At 34.0% G+C, this 20051-nt stretch overlaps 3 protein-coding genes across 3 annotated transcripts in view; all 3 read right to left on the bottom strand.

Annotated features, from left to right (window-relative positions):
- LOC112045853 (laminin subunit alpha) overlaps nucleotides 1-8487 on the bottom strand; it is a 47006-nt gene extending 38519 nt beyond the window's left edge. The window contains exons 1-2 of the mRNA XM_024082205.2: nucleotides 8253-8487; nucleotides 3720-3866 (exon numbers count right to left, since the gene is read on the bottom strand). Of these exons, the coding sequence (XP_023937973.2) occupies nucleotides 3720-3866; nucleotides 8253-8447 (342 nt within the window). The 5' untranslated portion in view covers nucleotides 8448-8487. The remainder of the gene's footprint in view (nucleotides 1-3719; nucleotides 3867-8252) is intronic.
- Nucleotides 8488-9319: 832 nt separating this feature from the next.
- Nucleotides 9320-10743, bottom strand: LOC112045844 (uncharacterized). Its single transcript, XM_024082196.2, has one exon. It carries the CDS (start codon nucleotides 10239-10241, stop codon nucleotides 9369-9371), a length of 873 nt encoding a protein of 290 aa, XP_023937964.2. The 5' UTR covers nucleotides 10242-10743; the 3' UTR covers nucleotides 9320-9368.
- Nucleotides 10744-10916: 173 nt separating this feature from the next.
- LOC112045843 (transmembrane channel-like protein) lies at nucleotides 10917-19734 on the bottom strand. Its single transcript, XM_024082195.2, has 12 exons — nucleotides 19578-19734; nucleotides 18786-18957; nucleotides 18139-18277; nucleotides 17676-17780; nucleotides 16871-17059; nucleotides 16409-16641; nucleotides 15925-16116; nucleotides 15592-15840; nucleotides 14228-15509; nucleotides 13554-14150; nucleotides 13261-13474; nucleotides 10917-12993 (listed from the first exon to the last, which is right to left on the bottom strand). The coding sequence occupies exons 1-12, from the start codon at nucleotides 19660-19662 to the stop codon at nucleotides 12296-12298; spliced, it is 4155 nt and encodes a 1384-aa protein (XP_023937963.2). The 5' UTR covers nucleotides 19663-19734; the 3' UTR covers nucleotides 10917-12295.
- Nucleotides 19735-20051: the final 317 nt, after the last annotated feature.

Genomic DNA, 20051 nt, shown 5'->3' with positions numbered 1-20051 from the left:
AATCTTTAAAACAATTCATCTGGACCTGACTTAACTGTCGACTTAACAATTACAGTATGCCGAAAGTCGATGGTTAATAAAAAATATTAGGTAAAGGTTATAATTTATATTCAGGATATTAAGTTTTTTTACACAATAATAATACCCTGCACCTTTCACGTAGGCTTAGGTTGTTTAAAAAAATCAAAATTCATTGATTTACAAGCACTTTTAAAAGGTAGACGTTTGTAAAGATTACCTATTTAATCAACCACGCACAGGTTCGGTAGGTTCTAATGAAAAGAGCCGGCTAGAAACTATGCAGTAGCTTTTTTAAAAAATCATACATGATATTTATATTTATCCTGCCTCGTTGGTACAGCAGTTAGCCTATCCAAATATGATCCTCTAAATTCCTGTAGCTCCGACATACTGAGTAATAATCTCCGATTATTACTTAGTATGGCATACTCTTAGTTTTTATACAATTAAACTGTAATCATTCCTATTATATATATCAAGACCCATCTTCACTCGATCATGTATGTCGTCATGATCATTGAAACATGTCACTTAAAATTACAATTTATAAAGCATGTTGAAGTGGTCACTGATAGATTGACAGATGTTGATTTTAATTTGATTTACGTTGAACTTGTCTACATAAAAAGTATTAGAAGAGTTTATATCATAATAATTCATTCGCCAAGCAATATATAAAATATACTTACTAAAAAGATAAATCATTACGTATTAGCTTAGATCGTAGTACATTTTCGTTATCTAATTATCTACTAATAATATTAAATTTGTTTTTGATATGATGTGAAGAAATCATAGCTGAGAGTAGCCAATGGGCTTTAATACTGTACCATCAACTTTCTAAGCTCAGACTGTTTCTAATGATTTTTTTATCATAAAAAGCCCAACAACCATTTTTTACACAAAATATGCTTCCATCTAATCTATAATGTCTGGTGTAAGCAACGGTGGGGTTTAGGTTGGCGCTCGTTTGCCTAGAAAATACTTACAGACTCTTGTCTTGAAAAAGCATAAAATATTCTTGATAAGTTATGCACCTTCAAGTGTAAATTTAAATTTGATGTGCAGGCTAATTCACATTGACGTATGCTAGGTAACATATACGAAATTGAGATTTTATTACAAATGTCATCCGGTGCGTACTGTATGTACTCATTTCTTAATTGATTTGATATTTATTTTAATAAGTTGATAATAAATACCAAAATAGTGAATAGGCCAGCTGGTATTAGATCACCAAGCAACATGATCCGCTACTTATTAAGATATAGATAGACTCATTGAGCTAAAGTGTCACTTATTATTTATTGTTTAACATAGAGCATTCTAAAAATTATGCAACAATATATATGAAGTACGTAGGTGTTAATAGCTACAATCGCTAAGCTGCAATAGTGAGATCACATGCGAAGCATTCTTAGGATTAATTATATTTCGCCAAGCAAGATATTATCGTTTTACTGCTTACAATGCTATTATGCTCATAGATAATTCACTTGTAGAGAATACAAAACCACGTTATTTCATAGGATAGGATGTAAGTTGTACACTAAAAAATTGATCCTATAATTTTGTTTGCAAAAGTCTATCTTAGAAAAGCTCCTTTGCTGATGGACAAAAGTCACCAAAATACTCTCCGCCCAGATCTAGTAACACGGTCTTTTCTTACTAATTGGAGGGAGAGAAATATTGGTCATATTAAAAAAATATCGACATTATCAACTAATATTCGTCTCATAATGATAGGGGTTATATAGTCCACCACGCTGACCTAATGAGGATTCACACGCACAGAGAATTAAGATAATTCTCAGATATGCAGGTTTCCTCACGATGTTTTTCCTTCACCGTTTGAGACATGTGATATTTAATTTCTTAAAATGCACATTACTGGAAAAATGGAGGTGCATACCCCGGGCCAGATTCGAACCTACACTCTCCGGAATCGGGGGTCATATCCACTGGGCTATAAAAAATATGCCAAACACTATTAAAAAAAATAATCTATAGAGAATTCAAGCATTGCATGAATACAAAATAATGTTTCACTCGCGTACATATATGGCTTGTTTATAAATATTTTCAGTCTCTAACGATGTCCCAGTGAAGTAACGTTCGGTCGATGAACTTTTAGCTATTAAGACTATTTTCAGAACTATGAAGTAAAGTCTACAAGTGAATATGGCTGCACTATTCTCAGTCAGTTTACACCGCGGAAATATTAGCAATATTAATCAATATTAATAATAATAGAAATCATATAAGAACTGTAGAAAAGAACACTGTTATAGTTCTTTTATTTTATTTACTAGTAGACACCGCGTATTTTATTTTATTTATATATTGTTAACCGACTTCAAAAAGGAAGAGGTTGTCAATTTGACTGAAATGTAAGTCGGTGCTACGCCGGTGTTGTCTTAAATTAAGCCGTTTTTGACAGGACCACATGAAACAGCACTTTCTGCAAAATCTGAATCTATGATATTACGTGGCTTGAATTAATACATTACCGGCTATGCACCACCTACACACTGATCAGCAGGTAGAACTTAAAAATATTATGATGTTATTTTTCACTTTTTAGTTTAGTGGGTACCTTTTTAGGTTTTAAAGTCGGTTATATTTTAATGATGAAGGTTGCATTATATCATCAATTTGCAGTAAATGGAGTCGTACGGACCTACTATTCTACCAGGAGGATGCCAAGATTAGCCTACGTGGCTTTGTTTACGTCGGGGGTCGGGCAATGAACACTAAGACTTTCAGTAGAAATTATCAGTATTGTCGGGAAGGTAGTTTTATAACCCCCTGCCTCGGAGAGCACGTTAAGCCTTCGGTTGCGGTCGTTATCATCGTCTGTTGCATAAAATCAAACATTATCATCCTAAGCCCACCAACCCGAATTGCAACAGCGCGGTGAGCCTAAGCTATCTAATACCCCCTCCTGATTTTATAGTGGGCTGTTGATATAGGCTGATAATAAATGGAGGATAATGATCATTGTAAAAGTACATGCTCTTGCTCTGTACGTTTGATAAAATACATTACATATTTTAAGAATATTATGATGTCATCGACTAACTCAGCGCCATGCGTTGTTATATTCTAAGCTGGTTGACTTGAGCGGCGTCACCCGCGTAGTCCAAGTTCCCGTGGGAACAAAATACAGCTTATGTTACTAGCTGATAATGTAGCTTTCCAATGGTAATTGACTTTTCAATCTATACTAATATAAAGAGGTAAAGTTTGGGTGATTGTACCTAAGGGTTGTAAACTAAGGAGCTATTAAACCGATTTGGAAAATTCTTTTACCAATGGAAAGCCACGTCATTTACCTATATATATATAATTTGCTACGGTACTTACCTTTGCATTGAGCATTGGCGGACAAGCTATTAGCCTTCATAAAATGAGGTATGTCTAATGGCTATCGCAGGCTCTAAGTCCAACACTTATTCCATCATTCATAAACATACTCGTAGATTTAGATTTAAACCTCAGTTTTCTTCTAGGTAAAGTAGACCTAATTACTACGGTTCGGTACGGTAGAAGAAATTTGAGGTTAAATTCCTAATCCATGTTTAGAAATATGGCCGATTGAGAGTTTCGCTAGTAATTTTGACAACAAAGCAGCTAGCATTTTGAAAAGCGATTGGAATATGTTTAAGTTCGCGTTTTATAAAACGATAAATCATTACCTGTCCAAGATCGATGGTTAGATTGACTTCGTTGTACTTCATTCCACGTGACAGAGGTGGGCTCTGCCACCAGGTTTCCATCAAATCCACAGCATATTCTGGCGGGTGCTGTTTCGTTTTATTTGATGCATCGCAGTAGTCACACACCTATTAATACATAACATGTTAATAAATATTTATGACTTTTTTTTTTTTTTTTTTTTTTATTTTTATTCTTTACAAGTTAGCCCTTGACTACAATCTCACCTGATGGTAAGTGATGTTGCAGTCTAAGATGGAAGCGGGCTAACTTGTTAGGAGGAGGATGAAAATCCACACACCTTTCGGTTTCTACACGGCATCGTACCGGAACGCTAAATCGCTTGGCGGTACACGTCTTTGCCGGTAGGGTGGTAACTAGCCACGGCCGAAGCCTCCCACCAGCCAGACCTGGACAAATTAAAGAAAATTTCAATCTGCCCAGCCGGGGATCGAACCCAGGACCTCCGTCTTGTAAATCCACCGCGCATACCACTGCGCCACGGAGGCCATCAAACTAGCTAGCTACTAGCTGATGCCACGCGTTTTTATCCGCGTGATTCCCGTTTCCATACAAATACGGAGATAGTATATAGCCTATATAGCCTTCCTCGATAAATGGGCTATCTAACACTGAAATAATTTTTCAAATCGGGCCAGTACTTCCCGAGATAAGCGCGTTCAAGCAATAATATTAGTATAAAATATCTGAGCGGTTACAGCCCCTGTAACTGCCTCGTATGTCCAGTGGTTAGGCTATGTGGCTTCGAATCACGAGTTTGTGGGTTCAAGTTCTAGGTCGCTCTGTAAAATACTGAGGTTTTCCTTCTACTAAGAAATGAGTAAAAATTCTCAGCTCGGAAAGGGTGGTGAAAGTTGATGGTGATACACTGCCATACTTTGGAGAGCATAAGCGGGTAATCCCGGTCATTTATTAATATCTAGTTGCCACGGGGAGGCAAGAAAGTTATGTGGGACCGACTAAAACCCCACGGTATTCAAACTCGCCGCCTGATGACTGAGCCACGGGAACATTTCGTAAACTACCGCAACCCAGCCAGCGGCACTCGTAAATCGAGCTCTCCTGTTGTTTTATTGAGATTGCTTCGGGAACACTGAAAGCGTTAACAACTCGAGGACTTATCTCCAGTAGGTGACAAATTCCCCGTATCTATCACCCGGAGGTCCTCGTCAAGGAGGCAAATGACGGTCCTGAACGAGCCGCCTGCGTCCGACTCTCTTACCGCGGACAGGATGAGGATCCACGTCGATTTCTCTCAACCTTTCCGCCGCAGACATTATTATACTAAGCCAACCTGCAGTTTGCAGCAGCAGTGGGTTTACGCTAAGATCGATATCTGGCCCTGTAGCGGTTTTATAAGTGTAGACTTTGTTTTTGTGCGACTATTAGAAGTAGACAAAAGTAAAAAAGAAAAAAGCCTTTTTTGATTTTATAATATATGATATTTTACTCGCTGGATCTGTAGTTTGTTTATTTTTTGTTGTTTGGGTCAGACTGGACTTTGCTATGTAATAAAAGGCTTCATATAATTACGGTACCACAAACAAAAATCAACAGGAACGGGTCAAGATTTTACATTTACGTTCAATATAGAGCCGATCCATGCGCCGAGCTTTCGTGTAAATTCGACAAAGTTCGGGCCGTCTCGTAGTGTTTTTATGGACATGTGGCAGCCAAATGCGCTTGCGCATCCCAACTCCGAAGCGTTCTTTTGTTTCTCTCCGGCACAATGAATTTTTAAATTTGAATGTATTTTTTTGTCGGCGCATGCTCTCCGTATGTTCAGAAAAAGAAAAAAATCGTTTTGTGAATGGACGGATTTATTGGGTGTTTTAAATGGACCTTTTGCAGTTGAGACTTCCATTGATGATGTAACATTATACTTTATTGTTGATGGTTTGTTCAATGATCAGCTTTACCGTGTATTTTTGTATTTTGTGCGTAAAGGAAACCTTTTGTCCTATATACCTGCATAGTAACGTTTATATAAATGTTTCATAAGTTGTTTATCTAATAGGTTTTATTATTATAAATACTTCTAATGAGATACCGGACGTTCCTATTGCTCTTTTGTTGATAACAGAAGACTAACGACCTCCTTGCTAGATAACATATATGTATGTATGTTTAAAAATAATCGTAATATGACCTACGAACCTCGTATCATAGTACATACCGAAAAGCAACATTTACGTATTTTAAATTTACAAATTATGTTATTGCTACTCGATTAAAGTGTATATTCGATTTTTTTGGATGAGAAGTATGTTAGAGGTTAAAAAATTAAAGCTTCCGAGATAACCATTTCATGATCAAGTCTGTAAGTCTTAGTTTAGTTCTTGGTTTTTTTTTAAATTAAGTACTAAAAAGTAAAACTCTACTTCTGAATCAGTAAGTGATCTGGTAAAAGCTCATTTCTAGGAGGTATGTACAATGCAGAAAAGTTAGCTATGAGTTAACGAGTAGGGTCTAGGATTCATTTTAAAACTAAGAAGCTTAGAGAAGCTTTCTGGTGACATCAACCCATTATAACTCATGTCGTTATTGTTAAGTGTTAATTTAAACTTTAGAGAAATATTGCAAAATAATACAATCGTACCTATATATTAGTTGAAGGTGTTTTAAAGCTTTTATAGTGGTATTTAATACTCATAATAATTCAATAAGTATGTTATGTTTCCAAATTTAGGTCTTGGTTTTTATGATTGATCGAAATTTCACACGTACTTTTTCAAGTCTATCTCGGGTCTTTGTTTGTTTGTGTCGTTATTTTTAGTTATTAATATTTTTACTAGATTTTTACTAACACTATAAAGTGGAAAAGTTTGTGGTGTTGGATCTGCTGAAGCGATTTTGAAAATTCTTTAACTGCTAGAAATCCACGTTGTTTGTGAGTGTTATAGGCTATATTTTATCCCTTTATTCTCACTGTAATGGAAACAAGGCGGGCGATACTGCGGGGCATGGGCCAGTGTAATATATAAATGTATAATATTAAAATGACCGAATCATCAAGTTATATAGTGACACCAGATTTCAACACCGCGGAATGGAGTCATATCGCAGGATGATGAGCCAACAGGATGTTCGAGATAACTTATCTGTACCCTTTTATCAAACTTGTAGCTCCTGGCGGCTATCGAACCGCAATAAATTTGAGATGAAAGAACATTTGATGTAAATTCTGACTCTACTACTCTACGAATGTTTATTAAACTGGAAGTAGGTGCAATGTTGTATTGGTTCTTAGTGTACCTTCATAGTATTCAAAGCTCATTGGAAGCTTTTGCACGTGCTTGTAAAGTACTTTTGTGTACTCTAAACTTCAAGTAGTAACTCTACTAGTAGTTTGACGGCCTCCGTGGCGCAGTGGCATGCGCGGTGGATTTACAAGACGGAGGTCTCGGGTTCGATCCCCGGCTGGGCAGATTGAGATTTTCTTAATTTGTCCAGGTCTGGCTGGTGGGAGGTGTGGATTTTCATCCTCCTCCTAACAAGTTAGCCCGCTTCCATCTTAGACTGCATCATCACTTACCATCGGGTGAGATTGTAGTCAAGGGCTAACTTGTAAAGAATAAAAAAAAAATTGCGGTTTGGCATATTCTAGACTTTCAATATATATGTCTATACTTTATAAATGACTATATACTGAATAGCTCGCCAACCCGCATAGCAGCAGCACGGTGGGCCTAAGCTCCTATGTCTCTATTATAGAAGAGAGATTTGGATAGGAAAAAGAGGGAGTGCCTAAGGCTGGCTGAGTGACCTATTCTAATAAGACGATGATGATTTCATAAAACTGAATATATGTATATACCAATATAGTATTTGTGGTAACTAGCCACGGTCGAAGCCTCCCACCTGCCAGACCTGGACTAATTAAGAAAACGTCAATCGGCCCAGCTGGCAATCGAACCCAGGACCTCCGTTCTGAAAATCCACTGCACATAACACTACACCACGAAGGCCGTATTACCAAAAGGAACAATTCTTAAATAAAATGAAAATAGAAAAATACAATACATTAAAGCATAACATTAAACATAAATTTGTAGGTATATGACTCTTCTATAAGGTACTATGTTATTTATTTACTATCTATATCGTACGATTATAAAGGTTTATCTTACACAAGATAAACCTTAAAAGTATAATAACAATAATTTAAAGCTCTGTTTAACAATAAAACTAAAGCGAAACTCTATAGAGAAAGAAACTTTTTTTTATTTTTTTTATTTATGCAAAGTACACTGGTAACATTGTAATATGTAAATTTTTACAATACTTTATATACATACAATTTATTAATCTATAGCAAATCAACAACAAAAAGCTACGTATTGTAGAGTTCAATATTCGTTCCAAACCACGATGCTTTTAGAACTTGTTTTAAGTATTTTTCTAATCTCAAGAAGATTTAAGTATATTTATTTATGTATACAAGTAAAATAAGCATAGACTATATAGTAAAACTAAATAATGTAAGCAGTTACCTGTCCTTGAATCACAGTTTCATCCTGGTCCACTTTGGCACCAGCTAGTTTACAGTACAGTTCAGGTCCCTCGTCACCACAAGTTGCTGTGGCGGTTATTTTCTTTCCAAGCGCCAAGTTAAAGTATGGAGGTGTCAATATTTCTGCGCACGCGGCGCTTATATACAAGAGGAATAGCGCGATGACACGCGCCATGATGCGCGTGCGCCGGCTCGTCGCAGAATGAAGCTAAATGTAGAGAATACTATGCGTCGGCATCGGGAAGGGTGGTAGAGATTATTTTTTTTAATCAAATTCAGAGAAAGATACACACGACCACTGCCGCCGACCTGTTTATGTGTAGGCAATTAATTCCCCGTCCAGATTGTTGTACCCTGTTTCTGAATTATCCTCTAAGCAAATTGTATATTTACAGTAGAGAAAGCGGAGAGTAACATATAAGTTTGTATGAGATGTGTTAAGAAATATTAAAGTTTCTTCTTTAAATCTTTAATATTCTTTTTAAATTATATCTATATTATTTTTTTACATTATATATATTATTTTTATCTACATTATTGTGAAGATCCAAGGTTCTTTAGACAAGAGGACGAATCTTAGCAAGTATAAATTTCTGTGTGAATTTATGTTAAGGTACTTAGGCCTTAAGTACTGCCAAGGCTATAAAATAGCTATAGATCTCATGGAAAGCCAAGATTTTAACTCTACATGCCTTAACATTACATTTTCCAACTCTAAATCCTACAAACCTTAAAATACCATCAGTCACTTACTATGCAGGCACTTTTGAAACGTCAAGCAAGGTACATATTTGTAATGACTACCACCAGTTTGCAAGGCAGTTTCTGCTGAGAAAAGCAGGCAATAAACTCTACAGATACTCTTTTACTCTACTACTCTTTCTGCCGAGCTTTCCTAAAAATCAATCTCCTAAAATGAAGAGATAAAAAAGTTCCTGTTATCTTAAGGTTCTATTATTTATTAAGGTTGGTAATCTTAAATAAAAAAATGGAGAAGGTAATTAAAATATTATATTATGTAAGTAATTGATTTTATTTACTGTTTAGTCAAAATAAATTTACAATACACAATATAAATGTATGAACATATATGTAATTAACAGAAAATGTATTTTAATAATGTATAAAACAACAAAATAAAAGTTTCGGCGATATTCAATCCGGTAGTTTTAGCACTGTTGCAGTATTTACGACTGCATACGCATACATGGTATCGGGCAAAAAGCGATATGGCTCTACTGAATGGTGTTAATGATGCATACGGACTTGCTATACATGCATCATCTTCGTTTTTCAATAGATATTCCATACTCGCGAAACGTTTCGAGGCAAAACTTTTTCCCTTAGTTGGGCGCTTAGTTCTACAACCCCGCTCATTATATTCTACGCCGACGTCCAGATACCTTTTGAAACAGCCTGGCCGGTATGATGGACCATATGCTATACGGTTTTCTTCCTTTGCTGCATCATGGCGAATGCACTTTATTTTGAATCGACTCCTAGGAATACCACTAGTGATATCACCTTTTCCTTCAAAACTATTATGACAAAGCGCCGATGGAATTCTGGATTCATTGAGACCACATCTGTAGCAATACGCTGTTACTTTTTGTCTTGTTGGAATACGCGCGAAAAGTACACTGAGTTTATCTTCTGGATTATTTACAGAACTCAAAGTGGTAGCTGTTATCGATGGACCGGTATTCGTCGGTGTGGCTGTGCTTGGGATGTCATCAGGAATGTCCAACTTTTCGTTATTTTTTGATCTTGTATCACTGTCATATGTAACTGTTTTTCTTGTTGAAGTTAATGCGGATGGACTAAAACTATTGGTCGTATTTTTTACAGAACTAAAAGTAGTCGACGTTGTAGAGGGACTAGTGTTCGTCGGAATGACTGTACTTGAAATGTCATCAGGAATGTTCAACTTTTCATAAATCTTTGGTTTTGTAATATAGTCATATGCCATTGATATACCTGTTTCAAAAGTTTTTATTTTTTTATGTACTCATTATATACGGATGTTATATTTTATGTAAAAATTATGGATAATCTTTTTTATAGTATACTTATATCTATCGCATATCTAGTGTTTTTTACATTAGAATCAGGAAGTTATTATCAAAAACATCAACCTAAGCAGATTATTTTGTATTACTAATAAAATCCATTCAAAAATTGTGCATTTGTCTCTATTTATAAGAATGTAATATTCATTAAATTTGCTTAGTTTACAAATATACTTTTAAAACGTCAATTGTATTGGTTTCTATACGCGATTATTCTGCTAAAGTGACCTTTAGCGTTCTATGTTCTGTGACTGAGAAGATTCTGGAAGAAACTCAGCAATTATGCTTTTAAAATAATCATCATACTTGCTTAAATTATAAAAGCATTTGGATGGAAATTATTGTACTTAACTAATTTCTTAAAATGCACACAACTGAAAAGTAGGAGGTGCATGCCCCAAACCGGATTCGAACCCACACCTTGCGGAATTGGAGGCAGAGATCATATCCACTGGGCTGTGATATCCTTGGGGCATGCACCTCCAACTTTTCAGTTGTGTGCATTTTAAGAAATTAAATATCACGTGTCTCAAACGGTGAAGGAAATACATCGTGAGGAAACCTGCTTAACACAGAATTTTCTTAATTCTCTGCGTGTGTGAAGTCTGCCAGTCCGCGTGGTACACTATTGGCCTAACCTTTCTCATTCTGAGAGGAGACTCAAGCTCAGCAGTGAGCCGAATATGGGTCGATAATAATCAATGAATGAATTAATGAATGTGGCTTGGTAAGCAAATTACATCTATTAAAACGATTAAATTATTACCAGTACTAGGAACATCCGTTTTTCGTGTAAAATAAGTCCCCAAAGTTTTCCTCGGTTCATTGAGATTTTTTAAATAAGTCTTTATGGTTGGCCTAAAGTAGTAAAAGGGTTCAGTAGGAAATTTTAGAAATTCGACTCCTTCATTAATAGTGTCAACTTTCTTGTGATTAATTTCGTTGGTATTTAAATTAATGTTATGTAAAGTATGGTTAAAATATTTTCCAGTGTTGTTTATTTTATTAAGGTTATTCAAGGAATTAAAATTTGTAGTCATTTTATCATTTGTAAACACGAAATCATACAAATCTTCTGTAAACATGGGCACATTACTGTCTTGTGGTATATATTCGTAACGATTTTTAAACCTAGATAATAATGATAGGGACGTGTCTTCAAGTAAACATATTATTATGAAAAAAGTAAATAAAATTTTGTGCATTTTATAAATACAAATAAAAAAATGTAAATAATATTTAAAAATACGTTTGAGAGCTTTTGTCAATCATGTTCACAGAACACCAACAGACTCAGAAAACAGAATACTTTCATAACACAGACTTAGTGATTCTAGTATCTACTACGAGTGTTTAGGATAGCGTGAGGCCACGATCACGTGACCACGCGTAACAGTGTCGCGCAATGATTAAAATAACGAAGTCTTTAATCTTTTTTATGAGAACTTTAATATAAACTTATTGGCTGGAATCTTTATTAGACAAAATAATATTGAAAGCTGCGATTTCTTCCGCGTGAAATTTAGTTTTCTTGTACCATAGATTATTCCAGGATAAAAAGTAGCCTATATAATAATTAAAAGTAAAATCTATTTAAATCCCAAATTTCAACCAAATCGCTTCAGTAGCCACAGCGCAAAGGAGAAACTAACATACACACTTACACAAACTTTCGCCTTTATAATATTAGTGTGAATCTGTGTCGTATATACCATGAATCTGTCTAAAATTTCGTGAAATTATAACATGCATTTTTGTTGTTTACAAGATTTGTATTAAAATAGGCAAGCTATTCAATGGATTATCTTATTTATTAAATAGCTTCAAGATGGACAGATCAAGATTAAAATTATCCTATGTGTTTATAAAGATTGTAAAAAAAGTATGGCAAGAAAATAATTTCGTATGACCTACAATATATTAATTACAGATTTAACCTTTTTACAGTCATGATTTATAATGAATATTGGTAATTGTGACCAGATTCTTCAAATGCGCTTTCTTTTGAACTTTTGTTCTCATTTATACTATCGACACTACTTTGCCGTTGAAGAGATTTTAGATCAGAACAATTTCTAGTTCTTTTAACGCATATTCTAGTGTTTTCATGCTCATTGGATTTATGATTACATTTTTCTTCATTGACTGCTTTGTCTTGTTTTGAGCATGTTTCTTTAGTATCTACGGTTTGCAAAACTTCATCATCACTTTCCGTGGTACTAATTGTAATGACTGGTATAACTGATCCAATGGAATCCGTTTGTTTTGTAAGGCTACTAGACTTAGAGTCTTGTTTTGTGTATTGAACATCATCAACGTTGTCTCTAGTAAAAATATTACTATTATTTACTTCTACGTTAACAGAACTTGTATTGTACTTTTCTGCAACAACATTTTTATGTGTGGCATTTGTATCTGGCTTTTCTGACTTTAATATATTTTCGGTCTTAAATTCTACAACTGGCGACTTCTTATATTCAGGAATTTTAGAAATTGTGATATCCTTAATTTTTAAAACTTCTTTAGGTAAAGTTTCATGAAAATCAGTATCAGTTTCTTCGTCTATATTGTGTGAGCATGTAACATCTTGAATATTATCTAAATTCGATTTTCGATCTATCATTGTATTAACAATTTTTGCTAATATTCCACCTGCAATTAAAAAGTTAAATTAGTTTGACGACCTCAAGACACATTCTTTCGATTAATAACTAGGACAATTTAGAAATAATTACGTACTTTCTAAATTACCTCAAGTTTCCAGTACTATTTGTCGTAAAAATCAGACGTGGGATATGATATATTTGAATATACCATATTCCTGTTAAGTTAGCGCACTAGTAACTTTTACTGTGTGTGACCGACTACAAGCGGTAATTAATTGTTGAACAACAAAAATGATTACTCATTATGTCATACCTTTCTTTTTTACTGTTTTGGACTCTTTGCCTTCGTCAAAAGTAGTTTTACGGTCATCCGAATCTATAGATTTGCTGATCGGTAAGGATGGTAATGCCTTTTTCCATCTGGCAAAAGGAGTGTTATCTATAGACGATGAACCACCTCGTCTACGAGTATCCGCTAATTGAAACATTTTACGTCTTTCTTCTGTTCGCTCTCTTCTAAGTTGTATCTTTAATAAACAAAGGCAAATAGTTAAAATTTTTGTATATTCAAAATCCATTAAAAATGGCATATAAAAATATTCTTACCTTTAAATCATTATTAGCTTCTCTTAGTGAGTTTGTTAATGATGTTAAGTAGTATATGATAAGTATTAATAGCACTAGTAGTGGTATTACTATTGCTGGTGACGTCATATACTCAAGAGCAAAGTTAAGACGACCAGGAAGTACTTTGTAAATATTATTTGTTAATATCTTGTAAATTTTATCATATTCTGAAAAGGGTCCACAGTGCCATGATGGTGTTACCCAAAATATAGTGTATCCAACCGGCAATACACATAAAAACAACATTGTCAGTAACAATGCTAAATAAAAATTATTGCTTTTGGAAACCCTAAAAACAACTTCATGTGGTACGTTGCAGGTCATTACTGCCCAAGATCGAAGATACATCATGATCATTAGTTTAACAACGTTTAGAACAACCAATCCCGGAGAGAAAAACATTCCCATCCAAACCATACCTTGGTTGTTGATAAGATGTAAAATATTTTCAGCAATTTTAAAATCTCCATATTCAGGAAACTTTTTTTCTAAATCCCAACACCAAAATTTATTCATGTATCTAACGAACAATGCACGAAAAAAGTCCATAAATAATGTTCCCAATAACACAAATACCTGAAAAATTAAAAGATATTACGCTTAAGATAATTGTAATAACTGTCGTTTAATAAAACATAAAAGATACTACGTACTAGATCCATCACTGTTAGTTTGACCAATTCTTGGCCAAACATAGTTTCCCAGCATAGTTTTAGTAACTTAGTTTTTGTATCTGGCGTTAAATTGTACATTTTTCTTTTATATGCATCAAGATAAGCAGTATCTTTAATTGTTGAAATGTTAGTTTTATTATTTTTTAAATCCATCAAATCATCCTGTAAAGTTTCGCACTGTTTATGGTAGCATTTAATAAACAAAATTTTACATTTAGACATATAAAATGTTTGAGTTATATTTCTATCACCACAATTTATTGAACAATTAAATGTTATATTTGGACAAATGTTAGGTCCCTCTAAATATGTGGGTGTAGAAGTGTAGTGCGTAGAATTCCTTATTACGTCGTAAGACGTGAATTGTATTGAATTAAAGGAAGTCGTTTCTGTTGCTGTAGCATAATCAAAATCTTTATCCAGTGTGCTAGTTTCCGTGATACCCAATTTATCATTGGTGCTTGTTTTTGTGTCACCAGTACTTAAACTGGAATTTGTTGAATAACCAATACCAAAAGCATCAGTGGTGATTTCTGTTGACGTTGGATTACTGCCCGTTATCGTAGAATAACCTGTACTGTATTCTGTACTAGACAGAATATCTTTTGTAGTTTCTGTGTCTATGGACGTAGAAACTTGAGGAGTATCAGAAGTATAATCGTTTAAAATATAATTTGTTACATTTTCTTGGGTTGAATCCAAGTTATTTGAGAAGATATCATAATTGATATCACTACTATCGTATGATTCAGTATCATTTGTTTCCGTTGTAACTTCAACATAATATTCTTCCCTTGCAGACAACTTGCTTATGTTTTTTATTTTATCAATTTCTTTTCTAAATGCAACATCTACTTCATTGGAAGCCTCTTTAGAAGTTTCAGTAATTGATTCATATTCTATCAAACCTCTTTTTTTAATACTTTTCTTGACATTATTATTAGATAATACCGTGCTTCTATGGCTAATAGGAAAATTCGTTGTCTGATCTTCATTCAATGAATCAAATATATTTTGAGACATTTCAATTGGTAGTCTGTGCATTTCACATGGTAAGCACGACACAATAATTTCACTACAATATGGAAGTTTTTCGTTTATAAAATTGTCTTTTTCATTAGAAAGCGTAGCATCGGAGAAATTGCTAGTGTTCATTTTTAGTTCTGGTTGCAATAAGCTTAAATCTTTACTCATGCCATCTATTTTACTGAACAATGCAAATATTAGAGAGTATAAATTGAGTAAATTTAATAACATAATTCTGTAAAAGAAATTAATCGACAGATTAAGATCAATGTATTTCATATTTAAGTAAAATATTGTAATATTGCCAAAAAACGTACCTAGCTAGTTGCAATCTTAATTGTTTCCTTGGATGGTAATGTTCTAAAATTCCAAGACATTCAAAGAAAACAGGAAAAGTTATTGAAATTACAGTGACCACGATAGTTGTTTCATGCTCGCGACCCCAAATTTTAAATATAGGTTTATCATCGGACCGCGATACTACTGTGACAACTGCATACGCTGACACAGCAAGTAAAATAAGTACACAGATATTGACAAGGCCCCGCAAAGAAAGAGTACGCCAACTGAAATATAATAATAAAACAATTCTTATATCTCATGTACAAAATTTCAATAAATTTACACATACAATAAAATCCACATCCTACTTTCTTAATTTTTTTTTCTTTTCTGCTTCTTCCAATAATGCTTCTTTAAATCCTAATATAACAGATGCTATTCGGTTATGTGCTGTTTCGCCGTTACCAATCATGAAGTCCCAACCAGTAAAAAGTTTCCAAGAAAATATGCATTCATCTTCTTTTTCTGATAGTTTTGACATTCTTGAATTTTCTGCCATCCTAAGAAATATAATTCAATTAATTTAATGAAGGTTAGATAAATATAAATAGATTAATGGTTGCTCCCATTATATTCTAATCAAATTGCTAATTTAATTCGTATCTACTAAACTAAAAACATTTTAGTTCTATTATGAGCAGTTCATTAAAAGTTAAAATTTTGACAACGCACTTTTGTTTAACACACTGTTTGCGAATATGCGATACAAACAAAAACTGAAACTAAGCAAAGTGTAGCAGAGACCAACCATTGATGTAAAGTTAAACTAAGTTTGATTCTCAAAATACTTACTTCCTCAGTATGGCAACGAAGCTGTAAACATATACGACTAATCCTGTTAAAAAGTATGCTAATGGCATTCGGTATTCCGGCCGTTCTATGTTGCTATAATATCCATAGAATATAGCAGAATATTTTAGGGCACCTTCAAATTCCCAAAGTGTCAGAAGATTTGTCGCATTTCGGCGTTCGTCTTTCATTATTATCTTTCTTTCACCATCTTGCGAAGGATTTTCTGTTAGATACTACGAGTATAATGCATAATTATATTTATTTGGCCTGTTGTTCTTTTAAATATTGTTATTAACTCTAATGTGTCTTTCAAAAGTCAATAAAAATGTTTAATATTTCTGAACAAGAAATTCAAGTATACTAACTATCTTTTAACTTTAATATGGGATCTAACTTGTTTTTATAAAATATGATCATATTAGTAAACAAGACAAAATTTTTAATATGAAGTATACTTCTTACCTCGGGAATGATAACAAATACAAGAAGAATAAACCCAATAACTAAGTTGACCCAAAATAACCATCTTAGGAAAGTAAAATATGAAGCTACGACGGAGCCAAAGTGAGATTCGATTTCTTTAATTCGTAATTCCCAAGGAATTAGGAAATTGGACGTGTTGGCTGCTTCTCGTTTCAATTGTTGCCATTTCTAAAAGCATAAAATCATTATAAAACATATTTTTACAAAATATGAACGACGCACCGTTCGGATTTCATTCTTAAATTTCACTCGATTTTTTCGAAAATCATCAGATCGATTTGTAGAAAATGGACTGTTAAAAATGTTGTCCAGATAAGCACTAAATATGTTTATATTATATTCAGTAGATGCCTGCGGCTTCGACCATGACTTAATCAGCTAAGTCAGCTTAAGTGTAAGCTTACGTGACTATTTCTAAGAAGTTTATAAAAAAATGCCATCGCAGGCTTTTCGTAAATAAAAATATCCCACTATGAATTGTATTGTTAGATATATCTTGAAGGGATTAGGCATTTTTTTCAAAAAAAGCTTCCAAGCGGATTGTCTTTTTCCAACTTCCAACAATCGTTATCGACATATTTCAACCGATTTACACAAAACGCAAACTACAAATTATACTCATAGACCGTTCTTACAAATCACTTTATCTAATGGTAAAAATCGCACGAAAATCACTAGTTATTGAGTTTCACCTAAATACAAAGACAGACAGATGCGGTGAAGGACTTTGTTTTATTATAATATATATAGATATTTTTTATTTTATAGCTATAGACAAACTTACCGATGCTACGAGAATATTAAATCTTGCATAAATATCTTTTGTACTTTTAGATTGCGCAAGTCTTTCCTGTAATTGTCCTTCGTGACGTTTAATATAACCTTTAGCCTAAAAATGATAGAATCGCAAATATAAGTCAAATATAAAATATGTTGCCACATAATTTATATTACGCCAAGTAAGGGTAGGATTTCTACCCTAAAAAATATACTATTTAACATTACAGAATAGTCAAAAATTATACTTTAAAGGTTATTTGAAGTTTCATTTGAATTCATTCAGTAGTTGATGCCCAGCAACAAAAATATGGACAGTCAAAAAAAAAAAAAATTAGCATCAGTTTTATGTAATCGATATAATGCCCTTTAATAAAAATTTTCAAAATCTCTTCAATATACAGAATTTGGACTGTTACAGTTTTATTTTATGTATAGATTACTAATTTTTAGGAGAAATTTTACCGTACCTGATGAACAATCTTTAATTTTCTTCGCATTCCAAGTGGTTGCTGTTTCACAGACCCTAGAACTTCTTTATGAAGATGGATGTTTTCAAATATTTGTTCCTGTGTGACTATTGGTTGATCATCGATAGATATTACTGTACTGGAAAAATATTTATCTTTGACTATCTATATTCTATAAATATTTAATTTTCTGTGCAATTAAATGTAGTAAATTATCGAAGTAATATGAAGTGACTTTTCCCATACAAAGTTATTTCCCTTATTAGTAACCTGGGAATCAAATCCCATGATCAATAAGACGTGCTAACCAATGAACAACGGGTTTTTTTAGGGTTTCTAATGGTACTCTTAGTATACAAAACTTGGCAACTACCTTCATGGTACAGTTAGTATATGCGGCTTCGGATCACGAAGTCCTGTGTTCGAGTCCATGAAGTAGTCCTCATAGACTCGAACACAGGACTTCGTGATTCGCAAAAATTCGTCACAGAATAGTTTATGTAACGAAGTTTTGCACAGCTCGCAAGTGCGAGTTTCAATTTCACCTCTACCTTTCTCATTCTATAGTACCGTGTTACGCAGAGAGAGACAAAGGTGAATTCGATACCTGTTATTGATGATAATGATGATACAATATTTGCACTTACTCGCCGGAACTGGTAGTGAAGACAGAGGAACGCCGCCTTAGACGTGTTTCATCAGCCAAGAACGGGGAAGAAGGTCGTCTAGTTCTCCCTTTACGCGAGCGTCGTACGCTAGCTCGACGGTGACGTAACACTGCGCTGAGGCTTGCAGAATAATCCTCGTCTTCAGACCCATCTGAATATTCGTAATAATGGTCACATGGATATAAAAAAAGTCTAAATAATATACAAGATAATTTAAATCCTGAAATTAGCATGGTTTTCTTTGAAGAGGAGATGAAAATGTTATAACGCGTTCCAATTTCATTTAATTTTTAAGCTATTGCATATCTGTTATCGCTTTAGGGCTTTTGACCAAATCAAGAAATTTCGTAACGAATATAAACCTAACACCCAAGCCGTGCATCAAGACCACGTCCAGTTGAGTCGTCTTGATGCACGCATCGCACGAAGCATCTACAACTCACAGACAACATTCGCTGAGTGAAAGAAAATGGCGCCAGTAACAGAAAAGTTGAAAAAAACAATGTGAAGCGCAGGGATGAAAGCTCTATTTACCAACGGAGAATGATAAATTGCAAGTGAAAAGACACAACAGTAGAAGAAGGCTCAATAACAGGTTGTTGGAGTGTGTGAAAAAGGATATATGTATGAAAGTAGGTGATAGGTTTATGAATAATATAATAGAAGAAGAATGAAAGAGATTTACATACTTTTCCGTCTCCACTCAAGTTGGATAAGAAAAAGGAGATTATGATTATGTACGAAGATTATTCTGATCGAATATTTACTTACCTCCTGTAGATGGAGAAAACTTGACTTCGTTGTTAGCGGGTATTTCAGAAGGCAAGTGGAAGAAGTTGACTCCCGAAGATGTCATACTACTGGGGTCAGCCCACGTCACTGATAAACGGTCCACAGACGGCTGTGGTGACGACGGCGGCTTGTCATAGGAACCCTTTAAAACAAATATGAAATTATGACTGAACGAATGCATTGAGTGAGTAATAGCAAAAAATATAAGCTTGTTTAAGTTAAATTATATTCTCATGTTAGCGGTTAAGCCATATTATGAGAATAAATAAATAAACTAAACCTAAACAAACAGTCCTGCCATTTTTAAGATTTTAGCACAGATCAAATTCTGTGCATTAAAGATATTTTGATTTTTTTAATTGGAGGGCACTTTTTTATTTAAATTGTTTTAAATTACTGTAGTTTAAGATTCGGGTATAAGTTTTAGGTACTTGAGAAGTTTTGGTACATTTC

This window comes from Bicyclus anynana, chromosome Z (genome assembly GCF_947172395.1).
Source record: "Bicyclus anynana chromosome Z, ilBicAnyn1.1, whole genome shotgun sequence".
In the NCBI taxonomy this organism is placed as follows: Eukaryota; Metazoa; Arthropoda; class Insecta; order Lepidoptera; family Nymphalidae; genus Bicyclus; species Bicyclus anynana.
This window is presented reverse-complemented; position numbering and strand designations above follow the sequence as displayed.